Here is a 13,157-nt window from a genome sequence, read left to right as displayed (position 1 = left end):
GATTGGCCATTATGTTAATGGAACAAGATGTACTAAAAGATATAAAAACATCAGATGTTATAGACAAATTCATGTCAAGTAAATATTGTATGGTAATGATGTGAAAACTTTTATGTTTATATAAACAATGTACTAGTCATTAAAGTTTAAATATATAATTATGATTTGAATAATTTTTGGGTGTTTCCTTTTTTTCAATTTTACGAATTCCACCTTTAATTTTTGCATGGGGGACGAAGATGAATATTTTGCCTGGGGTCTAGTCTACAAAGTCTGCACTGCATCTGCCCATAATCTGCACACAGCGACAATCATGATATCCAGTGCTTCAGTATATGAATAGTCCATGTGATATATATAATAAAAAAATTTTAATTTCTGGGTTTTTATTGGTCCAATTATAACAAAATTTGGAAAAGCTTGACAAATCTTTCTAAAAGAGACAAATTTAAAATTTCATGAGAATCCATCCACTGAGAGGTGAATTATTACATGTAGACAGACAGACAAAGAAATTATAATTGTTGTCTTTCTGTTTGTCCAGTTTCAATGAAAATTGGCATGGCTCTATAAATTTTTCTAAGAGTCAAATGTACACTATTATAAAAATCCATCTAGTGGAGTGGAAGTAGTTATTACATGTGGATGGACAGACAGACAAGAAATAATAATTTCTGGATTTCTATTAGACTGATTTTATTGAAAATTGGGATAGCTCGACAAGTTTTACTAAAAGAGTCAAATTAAAAATTTTACAAAAATCCATCCACTAGGAGGTGTTACGTGGGATGGGCAGACCTGGCTAAGACAGGTGCTTTACACATATATGCTAAATGCCTATAAACATCTTTGGAATGATGAAAATGCTGATAATAAATGGTACGTAGTGTAGGTCTCATAAACTTAATACATTAATACTATATATTCATGTATAAAATGCTGGAAATATGTACTCAGTAAATATGTCAAAAATGGTGAAATGCATTGATTGAAGAAACAAAGATCTTTAAAATTATGATTGGAGGATCAACATCAAAAACAGTTCCAAGTCTTTCACTCATTTAAGGTAGAGCTATGAGTTTGTAAAAAGAAGATTTTATAATTTTTTTGACTTTCTGAGAACAGAACCCCACCATCACATGTAAGCCTTTGCTTGACTTTTGGACATTCAACTTTCAGAATGAATTTTTCATGAATCCAGTTGTACCCAAAAGTGGAAGATGCCTCTACTGTACCTACCACATAAGTTACCCATATTTCATGCTTAAATACTGCACAAAGTACAAAGCATTTTCTTTTCTTTCATTTTTTTTTTTTTGCTTTGGAACATGTCTTTATTGTAAAGACACCCCTTACACTCTGTTTATGGTGCTTTTAGCCTTTTGTATTGGAATTTAAAGATTATTATTTATTATTAGTAGTAATTTCTTGTCTCTTGTGATTAAAATTATCCTTGGCAAAGATACTTATTATAACTCAGAGAGATGGAATGTGTTATAAAAATTCAATTTTATTTCCTGCTCAGAAACAAAAAATGTATTTATTTATTAAATTATGTAATAAATAAGTACATTTCTGATGACATTATCAGATTTAGTTGGTAATATCATCAAAAATGTAGCATATCGAAATATAGTTTGTGCACCCTGTCCATTTCCCATTTTTATTTAATACAATTGAAAAATTGTATTAAATAAAATGAGTGCTAAGCTTCTTCATGTGCTCAGTAGACACTAGCTGGCATGCAAAAAAATGATAATGATATCAGGTGCAATAATATTTTAGTAGTCACTGACCAAATGAGAGGGAGAATCTGAGAAATTTTTAACAAAATTTTAAGGAGATAAAGTCCACCCTTGTATAAAGTGAATGATGTGGTTGGAGAAATGGTGGACTTTTATCCCTTTAAAATTTCAGTAATACTAAAATTGATACTGATGTAATTCTAATGGATATTTAAATTTCTAAGTTTTACTGTTTCTGTTGGATAGAACATAACAAGTACACTAGCTAGAGGATTAATGGGGATTAATATTCATGTTCAGAATCTTAAACCTATATATAGAGTCTAAATTGTGATTAAAATATGGCAGTAAATAATTATTTGTAGTAATTCCTTAATTTTTTTTTTTTTTTTCCAGCTCTACCATGATCGCAAAAAGTCGCAACGTCATGCTTATTCGAGCTAATATCATTCTCTTATTTTTAACTCTTATAGGCTGCATTGTCTATTCATCAAGTGGAAGGAAAGCAAAAGAAAGAGGAGAGAGTGTTGAGAAAATGAATTTGGATTGGCATAAAAGTATAAAAGATCAGAAATAAGGTTTATTTCTTGATTATGTTTTGTGCCATTCTTTTGTGAAATGAAGAATATATATAGCTTAATAAAGTATTAGGACTTGGAATTTAATTGCATTAAGCAAAATTGAGTTAACTTCTTAAGTATATTTACTTTCTAATGGAGAATGAAATTTGAATTTTTCTTGTAAAAACTAGTTCCTGTTTTTTTTTATAGTTTTTTTTTTTTTCTTTTTTTCTGATTTGGTAGTGTGATAAAAAAATTGTAATTTAAGAAATTTGGAAGGTAGGCATTTTCTTATTAATGTGTTTGCTGCTTCCTGAATGCACTTCAGATTTTAATCCACTGGGAGGGGAACCATCCTACTTTTAGAACTTTTTCTTCCAATTGGATATTTTTTTCAAGCCACCTTCACTGGGGGGGGGGGCTGGTTAATTACTGCTTCTTTCAATATAGACTGGCTCAATTGCATAGTTTTCAATCCCAGGTCAAAGGAAAAGCCAGCAGTGAAAGCTTTAACATATAACAATAGATTACTAATAATTTAAAAGGTGTGTTTTATATTTAAAAATTAATTTTGCTGCTCAGCTCTTAGGATGAAGGTTGTTGGTGCTGTGGGACTATAAAATCCAGAAAAAGTTAAATGTATTACGTAAATAAGACAGTGGATGGACCAAAAAAAAATAAATTCCTACATCGTCATGAGATCTTATTCATATTTTCTAATAAAGTATAAATTTAAAAAGTTTATAACCAAGTATCTTTATAACTTTTAGTGGTAATTGTGTTGATGGATGCTTTATTTATTTAGTGGGCTTATTTAAATTATCATTTTAACCTGCTATTTGGATTTGGCATATTAAGACTTGGGGGAAGTATAAGTACATTTCGCCTCAAAGCCATAAAAGGCTTTCCTGTGTGATAAAAACACATTAGCCACCCAGTTATAATTCACGCTTTTTCAAAAGCACTTTGAGAAAAGAACCCACAAAAGTATAACAGCTTTTGTTTTAATCTTGTTCTAATTGATTATCGGCATAGGTACAATTGCTGGCATGGCATGGGAACTTCAATTTGTGAAATCAGAACCACTGCAACTGTTCTCCAACAGTTGCAGTGGTTCTGATTATTTCCATTATAAATAATGACAAAAAATGATACTGGATTATCTGTTATTTAATATAAATCTTTATAAAAAATTACAAATTCTTATTATTTATGAAGAATATTAAGCATTTTGCAACCAATAGTATTTGATTACAAAAAGGATTCTCTGAAATATATATGGCCACGTAAAAGTCCAGAAGCCAAGTTTAGCAGTCATCTTGAGTAACCATTTATGCCAGTGGTTTCCAAAAAATTTAATTTTCCAAAACATATGGAAAAAAAATAAAATAAATTAAATGCAGCCTGAGCAACTGAGAATATTGATCAGGGGGAAAAAAATTAACATTCATCGCGGGGTTGAAATGTATATCCCCCAACCTTGACTGATAATGTCAAAAAAATTGACACACCTACCGATCAGAACATTTATAACCTAAAATCTTTTTATATGATATATTTGAATTATAAAGTTCAAAATTTATATTGTCCTTTATACGAAATAAGTCATTGTACATATAATATTGTACTATATATAAAATAAATAATTTATTCAGATTATGATTTTTAGTGTTTTGAAAAAGGGAACAAAAATGAGAAGAGTCGTAAATTATGAGTATTATGCATAATATTTTACTCAATTCTAGATAAAATGAATTAAAGCAGTAACCCCTTAAAAAATTACAAATAAAACCTTGGTGAATTTGAGGTTGTACATGAAATATGACATTGAAATACTAATCAAAATAAGTGAAAAACAAGAAAATCCTTAATATCCACGATGCTTCAACTATGTATTATTCTAATTGCAGTGCACTCATAAACATTGCTTATCAATGATTTTTTTGTTATTATCAAGTTTTTTTTGTTTATTATCAAGTATTTAATAATTTTTCTTCACTGTATAATGCTTGTATAGATATATTTAACACATTTCAATTTGTGCCATAATTTTTAAAATAGATTGGCACTATAGCAGTTGAGCAAGTGACCAGCTGAGCTGTAAATCTTTGTAAGAGACATAATTTGAAAATAAAAATTAAAATTGATCAGGCATTGAGTTAAATTTTTCTGTGACTACTGTGTAGCTCAACTCTGGATCTGTACCCATTCACCTGTTTACCTATCCTCAGATATTCTCTTTCTTTTTTCACAAAAGATAGCAAAACTACAGCCTTTCCATTAAATTTTTATTGTTTGTGTCGAGTTAATGAATTAGCCAACAGATGTACTAGTCTTATTGCATAAAGTGTGTAGGCATCCAAATCCAGTTCATGATCCAAAAGAAGTTTTTTAAAAAAAAAAAAACATAATGAACTCGCACAAAAGAGCCTCTGAATCACAAACTTCTGTTGCAGGCAGAAGTTTGTGACTCTTAGGACTAATTATGTCTACTTACAGTTAAAGTAGGCATAATTATGCAGGTTATTTTCACGTGTGAAGAGAGTTCACATTCCTTTCTTGTTAGAATATAGCATTGTTTATCCCTTTTAAATGTTATGCCAACAATCAAAAATCTGAAAATAGCTCTTCATTCGACATGCCTTATATCAATTTACTAAGGTTGCTACTTCTTTGTATATTGAGTGCAATGCACAAATTCAATAGTATATTTATTTTTATATTGTTTCAAGTTTATTGAATTCACTTAGCATAAAACTTATGCATTTGTCTAAAATATTAAGTAGTTCAGATCAGTGGAGTGGTAGGAATTATGGATTCTTTTTTGTATATATTTTTTTCTATTTAAGCTTCTTTATGGTGTTCATTCTTAGGTGAGATGTGAGGAATTTTTATGGGCTTTTCACACAACAGTCCTCCAAGTTGGCCTGAGAGTAGGGTTGCATGGTGGTTTTTTTTCCAGAAAAAAAAAAAACCATGACTTAAAACAGTGCACACACTATTTTATCAATTTACTGTTTTTTTTTTATCAATAGTCCTGTGTTTTAGAAATGTGCCTTTCCTACTTGTCTGTTGGCACACATGTTGTGGTGAGAATTGGTATGTGGTCTGCACTCAATTGACATGGGCAAGGGATGTGACCTTTTAGCATTAGCATAGGCATATGATTCAAGAAAGCAAGCTTATACAGCATCAGCCAAAAAAAAAAAAACTTCCCATTTCACCCATCCATTCCAAATGTTTGTCTAGTTCTGCCTTGAATTTATTTAAGCTGTCAACTTCTACAACAGATGAAAGTTTGTTTCAGCAATCAACCACCCGCTGGCTAAAAAGGCAAATTTCCACACATCTATTCTACAACTGTCTTTCCTCAGCTTGCTCTTCTCTCATCTGCTTGACTTTAAACAAAGGTTGATTGTTGGATGCTGTTTGAAGGGTAGCAGTATTACAGAAACAATGTTTTGGGCTGCTCACAGTGTACTGCAGTTAAGGTGCTCCAAAAGTGGATTGGTAGTGGATAGGATAGCAGTCACTGGGCCAATGGTGGAGCAGGTGCCCACGCATCAAAGATCAGATGAATGCAAGTTGCCCTGCCTTGCCATGGACTTTAACTAGGAGATGATCAGCAGTGTTTTCAAGACCTGCCCTTGTGAGTAGAATAGTTGATATAATCATCCCACACTTGCCTGACGCCACAGCTGGTGTCAGGCAAGCAAGCAAGCACAGTTTTTTCTCCAAGAAACTTGGGTTTTTCATCCAGAAAATTAACCACAAAACATGCAATAAATACACAGGATGTACGGCTCAATATGGCCTAAGTTGCTGATGTGCCTAAAACCTAACAACCACCAATGAGCCCTCCTGTGTACTGGCCTCTAGAAGAGTTGCCCAGTATGTTTCCTGCTATGCTGTGCTGATGGTAGATGGAGGGTATGGCAACAAACTGCAGAGAAGAATCACTGTGATGTCTTGATCCAACAGAAGCAGGCAGTGGCACTGTTTTGGTATCGGAGATGTTTTAGGGAATCTCTTAGAGCATTCATATCCTTAGACTGCAGTCTAAATGCTAAAAACTATTCATTGTGGCTGATCGGGTGCACTTGTTCATCGTGACAGTTTTTCGATATAGCATTCGTATGTTCCAGCAGGATAATGTGCCCTTCTATATTGTCAGTATTATTCGAGAGTGCTTCGCTGAACATAATAGTGACTTCCAAGTGTTACCTTGGCTTTGATTTTACCAGATATGAATCCCATAGATCATCTCTGGATTATGTTGGTCGACATCCATTGTTTGGATCTTCCACCATGGACTATGCAGATCTACGAGAAGCAATCCTGATGACACCATACTTCTCGGAAGCTTGGAGGTCTTATAGAAGCTATAGCTTGTCATGTGACTGGTAATGGTGGCAATTAGAGTACACTCACTATTATGTAGGTGGTCATGTTCTTTTGACTAAACAATGTACTGGGTGGTTATAAAATGTTTCCCTATTTAGGAGACCCTAGTTGCAAAACAGAGATAGTGCTATGAAAATTGGTGGGTATGTAATTTAGGGTATGGGGAAGTGAATTGTAGAAGAAAAAAAAATTTTTCTAATTTCCGCTACCAGGGGAGAAATTGGCACGGTAAACTTAGAAATCTACAGATAAATATTGTTCTATGTGCTTTCCTTCACTTGAGATGACATTCTGAAAATGGAGGACTGCATGCAACACAGTTTCACATAGCATCTTATTGGGGGTGTTAGCTACATGCTATTTAATGCTTGTTTTCAAATCGACAAGCATCTATATGCCACCACTGTAAACTCTGGTTTTCAAGTATCGCCATAGCGAGAAATCACAGATTGAGATCTGCTGATCGGGCTGGCCAGAACTGCGGAAAGTCTCTAGAAATGCAATCATTTCCAAATGTTGAACAGTTCCTTCACTTGTCGACCAATGTGGGGAGGGCCACCATCTTGCACGAACACTATGGTCTCCAAGCATTTCCTTTCTTGTAGAGTGGGAATAATGTGATCTCTTAGAAGAGCGCAGTACCGTGCAGTAGTTACCATAAACCTGGCGGGGCCATGAGGTGTAGACTCTTCAAAGAAAAATGGTCCTATTATAAACTCTGCTGTGGATCCATACCATACTAATGTATGGACTTTGTAGTGGTTTTTCATGCACAGCAGATGGATGAGAAGTTCCCCATATTTGGCAGTTTTGTGCATTTACAGCCCCATGAAGAGTGAAATGTGCTCATGTATCGTCAAGTTCCATATTAGCCAGAAATCATACGGCAAAGTCTTCACTGTTGCTGATCACAAGACTAGTTCTTGCACTACATTCTTGAATCTTGTATAGGAACCAGCATAAAATTATTCGAAGCACTTTACATACTGTAGACCAAGGAAGGTTCAAGTCTCGACACTACTGACTGGTAGTGTTTCACATTCTGACCTGGTACCATTGCAACTGCCACTTCATCCACTACCTCCATTCCGATACATGGTTGTCCACTGTCTGGAATTACACCTAACTCCCCGGTCGCTTCAAATTTCTTTATTTTCGAAGCCTCACTGACAAGGTCAAAGGTCCTTTATGCAAACCTTTAAGTTTCCGATATTCACGTAGTACTGTACTGCATTAGCGTTACTATTATTCTGGTAGAACAGTTTTACTAAAAGAGCCCATTCCTATTTTGTAAGAGCCATAATGGTTATTGATGGTGCCATTGGCCTTTGCTTTTATCTAACAGGTTGTCATTTGCATAAGCAGCGTGTCTTGAAGTTAATGAAAACTTTTACATATTTGCGGCGCAGTTTTCCTCCTGGTGGTGGAAATTTGACCTAATTTTTTTTTTCTTTTACAGATCGCTTCCCCCATACCCTAAATGACACCTATCGATTTTCACAGCGCTAACTCTAACCATTTTGACACTAGGTTCTCCTGAATAGGAAAATTTATTTTATAACCACCCGGTATATCACCATTGTTTGCCTCCTTTTATATAATACTATGCCAACTAAGGCCATGCTGCATTGATATATACTGCTCGACAAAATTAACAACGTGTAGAAAATATATAACTCGTGCAGCTTGTGATGATGAGCAAAATTTGGTATGGTGTATTTTAGAATAGCAAAATGAAAAATATTTTAAACATTTGAAAGGACAGTGAAAAACTTCGGACACGTATAAGCGACATTTTTCAGGATTTGTATAAAAATTACTAAAAAGTTCAGATTACAGAAATCAATACAAAATGCTTGAAAATATTGTCACATGACATCAATATGGCATATGTTCCCTCCAGTGGCTAAACAAGTATGAGCAGTGAACCATGCTTGATATGAGGGTGTCTATTAGATTCTATTACACCACATCCAAAGAATACTTGATGAGAATCAACCGAAAGAGTAAGCTGGCTTTGGGACAGGATTCTCAACTATGGATCACCTTCACGTAATGTCACAGCTGATGGAGAATGCAAATGAATACAAAACACCATTATACCTGACATTTGTGGGTTATGAAAAGGCATTTGACTCCATAAAGCATAAGGCAATGTTTTGGGCACTGGAAAGACAAGGCATAGATACCCCATATATTATGATTTTGAAGAAAATACACGAGAACGCTACCTCCTTTATTAGACTAGACAAAGACAATAACAAATTTAAAATTGAGAAAGGAGTTCGACAAGGAGACACAATATCTCCGAAGTTGTTTACTGCTGCCCCTGAGGAAGCCTTCAGAAGATTAGACTGGTCGCAGAAAGGAGTCAATGTGAATGGAGAGTACCTGAACCATTTACGATTTGCGCAGATGACATTGTGGTCATAAGCCACAATCCCAAAGAATTAGAGGAAAATCTTAATCAATTATGCACAGTTAGCAAGAATTTTGGACTAAAGATGAATATAGCTGAAACAAATGTAATGATGAACAAGTATGCCATAGAAAGGGATATAATGATTGAAGGAGCAGTAATTGAAAAAGCGGAGTTATATACTAATTTGGGACAAGTCATTAGCTGTAATAATGATAAATGGCTGGAAGTCAAGAAAAGAATAAATTTTGGATGGATAGCATTCAGGAAATATAGTCACATACTGAGGAGCAATGTCCCAATTTGTCTGAAACGTAAAGTAAAGAACCAATGTATACTAACCACCATGTCTTATGGAAGTGAAACTTGGCCACTCACCAAAAGAATGGAAGAGAAGCTGAGAACTACACAGTGAAGAATGGAACGAATTATATTGGGAATCAGACTGTTAGATAAGAAGAGAAACACATGGATTAGGCAGCAAACTCAAGTAAAGCACATTCTTATCAAAACTAAAGAACTAAAATGGTCTTGGGCAGGACACAGCTCGAAGACATGATGATAGATGGACTAAGAGAATAACAGAATGGTACTCAAGAGGAGCTAGAAGAAAACCTGGAAGACAACGACGGAGATGGACAGATGAAATTCATGAGTTTGTGGGTAGTAAATGGATGGCCATTGCACAAAACAGAAGGAACTGGAAATTTGCTGGAGAGGCCATCCTGTAATGGATTGATAATGGTTGATGATGAAGACACCAAATCCCATTCTTCCACCGGGGCAGACTTTAGTTCACCAGGTGACCAAGGAGTTTGCTGTTGCATGCAAAATTATGCCCAAGGGCATTCCGCACATGTTTGATCAGATCGAAGTCTGTGATCGTGCTGGCCATGGCAGTCATTCGATAGCTTTAGTTTCAAGATATTCTTTCACCACTTGAACTCTATATGCAGCAGTATTGTTGTGCATGAAAAAAAAATCTGGGCCAACCACACCCCTAAAAGATCGGACATTAGGTTCAAGGATCTGTTCTTGGTACCTCTGTGCAGTTATGGTACCCTTATCAAAAGCATAAAAAGGGGTGCGGCCATTGATTATTATTCCCCCGCATGAGGACACCACCTCCACCAGTTTTGACAGGCTCTGCAGTGGTTTGGAGGTAGATTTTAAAAAATTCAAATTATTATATTAGAGCCATCAGAAATCTCTTACATATACCCATGTATGTATTATGACTGTAAATTGCGTGTTTTCTCTGGTCGATTTGCCTGTTTTACTGGACGAAAAAACCCCAGGGGGGAAACCTTGCTATCTATGCCTGAGACCGACTAACTCAGACACGGAGTGGAAAAAGCCCAATAAAGGAGTTAATGATATACAAACTACTGGCTTCTTTGCATTGAATTGACCCTCCTTAACACAGTATAGTTGGAAATTTTTTCACCAGTGCCTGCAGCAACAACAAGAGACAGTTAATGACAGTATATCAAAGGGTTCCATCTTACTGATAGAGTCAGATACCAGTCTACTCTGTTTGATGTAGTTCTCAGGCAAACTTGGCCAACTCTTGTAATGGTTCCTGTCACCTGAAACCACTTCCATAATGTTGAGATGCCACTGCATGTCACATTAAACCAATATTCCACCCCCAGCCTTCAGTCTCCCTCCCCGTCCCTATCTTATAACCAGTGTCCGCACCATCTCTAAATTGCTTGAGCCCAAACCCAAAATCTTAATAAAAACATCAAATCGCATAACCAGTACTCCTTTTGGTGGACCTCTATCTGTAGCGTTTTTTTTTTTTTTTTTTTCCTAGCCAGCCGAAATCTCAGGAAATTAAGTGTCAGGACCTGCCAGAGTAAATAACTATAATACTGGTGTACGTGGTCTGCCTCCACAGGGCAGAGTGTGAACAACGTTAGGACCCATTAGGGGCCCAGCGGCTAAATGACCAGAGGAACAACGGTACATAGTGACATAGTGTTTTTTGACAAGCGGCACCGGTGCTTTGCACAACTCCGCATTTGGATCTCTTGTGAAGTAAGACAGTACTGTCAAGGCCGGATAGCCTATGTTAGTGTATGTTCATGTTTGCTTAGTGTGGGTTATGTTGTTCATCTGGCCGCTTAGCCTAGAGTCTGTGGAGCACCACAGAACGCTAGTTACCGTCACTGGCACTGGGAGCCAGACCAGGTAAGTAGGAAGAGAACTCTGGCTGGCCAACCCTGGGGTTAGCCTGAGCTTCCCAGAAAGGGCAAAAAAAAATTTTCTTTTTGAAATAGGAGAAGGGGTGAGAGATTGAGGAGAAAAAAGAAGGTAAGCAGAAGAAAGAGGGTGAGGTAGGGTGGGCTCCCCCCAAAAAAGGGGGAAGCCCACCCTACCTAAGGAAAAAAAGAAAAGATTGTGTGGTCAAGTGACCCACAAAGTCAGGTTGCCTAATGGCATGACCCTGCATTTGACAAGTCAAATGCCAGTCCCACTCCCAGAGGAGTATTTATGTGAGTTCCTACACAAGTAGGAAAATCAGATATTGTCCTATACCTCAAAGAGAAGAGGTGACAGCAAGTGAGTGGGTCCCACATTGGACCAGGGCCCAGCGTCAGCAATTAAAATCTTCTTCAGCCGCAGGTGACTTGTAGGCAATGAACAGTGTCCAACGTTGGGTAGTGGATTTGGATCATCTTCTCTTAGGGGATGAGAGGAGGCACATGGATTCATGAAGCTCAAGGATTGCTTGGAGTTCTTGTGTCTATTGTAGAAAAGTCCTTTTGGGTTGGTGAGTTTGTAAGATAGTTTCCTTTGTGAACGTCGAGAGATTCCTGTTATATCAGTATAAAGATCAATATCCTGTTGGTGTTTTCTTTGATTCCATTCAAGATATGTTCTGTGAATTGAGTTTAGGGTTCATTATAAGATGGGGGTGTGCTGAACAGTTTGCTGTAGGTGAATTTGACGCCTTTCAAATACAATTTTTCAAAAATCCATATTCTGAGCAAAAGTATTGAAGACTTTGTAGTTGGTTTCTGCAATTATGTAGAGATGTTCTTGCCCACTGGATATATTTCCAGTTCTGGTAATTACGAGACTTCTGGGTAAATCATAAAGAGGGCAATTATGCATGAGGTGAATCCAGTCTTCGTTGTCACCGCATGTGCAGAGAGGAGAATCGGGGAGACCCAGGGCATGCAGCTTGGCCCGAAACGATCCATGACCAGTGAGGAAGAACGAGACATGGAGGCCTGGTGAGTACCTCGGAGGAGGTTTTAGTGCAGTTATCATAACTTCTGGAAGAAATCTTTTAGCTATTTCACCTTTGGCTGTTTGCTCCCAAGATCTTTGCCAATGCTGGACGAGCTTAGAGTAAATCTGTTTCATTTCGTTTTTTGGATCGTTAGCTAGATTGAGTGTTATATCGAAAATGGTGCTGAGAATTCCTCTCTTTATGCGGTATGCAAGGCCACGACGAATAACCTCCAGGTCCAGAGGAAGAGTACCTGCTAAGACCTGCAGGGCAGGATTACTGACTGTGCGGCAAGCTCTGGTCACAGTGAGCAGGATATTGCATTTAATTGTATGTAACTTTGCTTTATTACGTGCAATGATGGCACGAGGGAACCATATGCCTGCACCATAATACAGAGCTGGTAAGAAGATGGTTTTGTAAAGTAGCATGAGAGTCCTCTACTTCAAACCACAGTCTGATCTGCTAATTCTTACGATCATGGCAGTATAACGACGTATTTTGTTGGAGAGGTAATTAAGATGAGATAAGAATGTTAACCAGGAGTCAAAGGCTACTCCTAGATATTTGAGTTTTGTTTTGAGTTGCAATATCTGCCCAGAGATTTTAATTTGGGGCGGTCTTCTTATGTCCAAGGATCATTTGAGGAGGATAGTCTTCGTTTTTTCCCCAGAGATAACTAACTTTTGGTTGTTTGCCCAATTTTGGAGATCGTTAAGGCAGCGGAGGCAATATGCTCAAGCTGAGTTCGAGAATGACCTTTGATAAGGAGGATGACGTCATCT

The 13,157-nt window shown here is 36.6% G+C and overlaps 1 protein-coding gene across 1 annotated transcript in view; it reads left to right on the top strand.

Annotated features, from left to right (window-relative positions):
• Window positions 1–2,405, top strand: part of LOC150090626 (UPF0389 protein CG9231) — a 39,277-nt gene extending 36,872 nt beyond the window's left edge. The window contains exon 3 of the mRNA XM_090379170.1: window positions 2,142–2,405. Coding sequence (XP_090235296.1) covers window positions 2,142–2,322 — 181 coding nt within the window. The 3' untranslated portion in view covers window positions 2,323–2,405. The remainder of the gene's footprint in view (window positions 1–2,141) is intronic.
• Window positions 2,406–13,157: the final 10,752 nt, after the last annotated feature.

This window comes from Mastigoproctus giganteus, chromosome 1 (genome assembly GCF_048544385.1).
Source record: "Mastigoproctus giganteus isolate SK-2022 chromosome 1, ASM4854438v1, whole genome shotgun sequence".
NCBI lineage: Eukaryota > Metazoa > Arthropoda > Arachnida > Uropygi > Thelyphonidae > Mastigoproctus > Mastigoproctus giganteus.
This window is presented reverse-complemented; position numbering and strand designations above follow the sequence as displayed.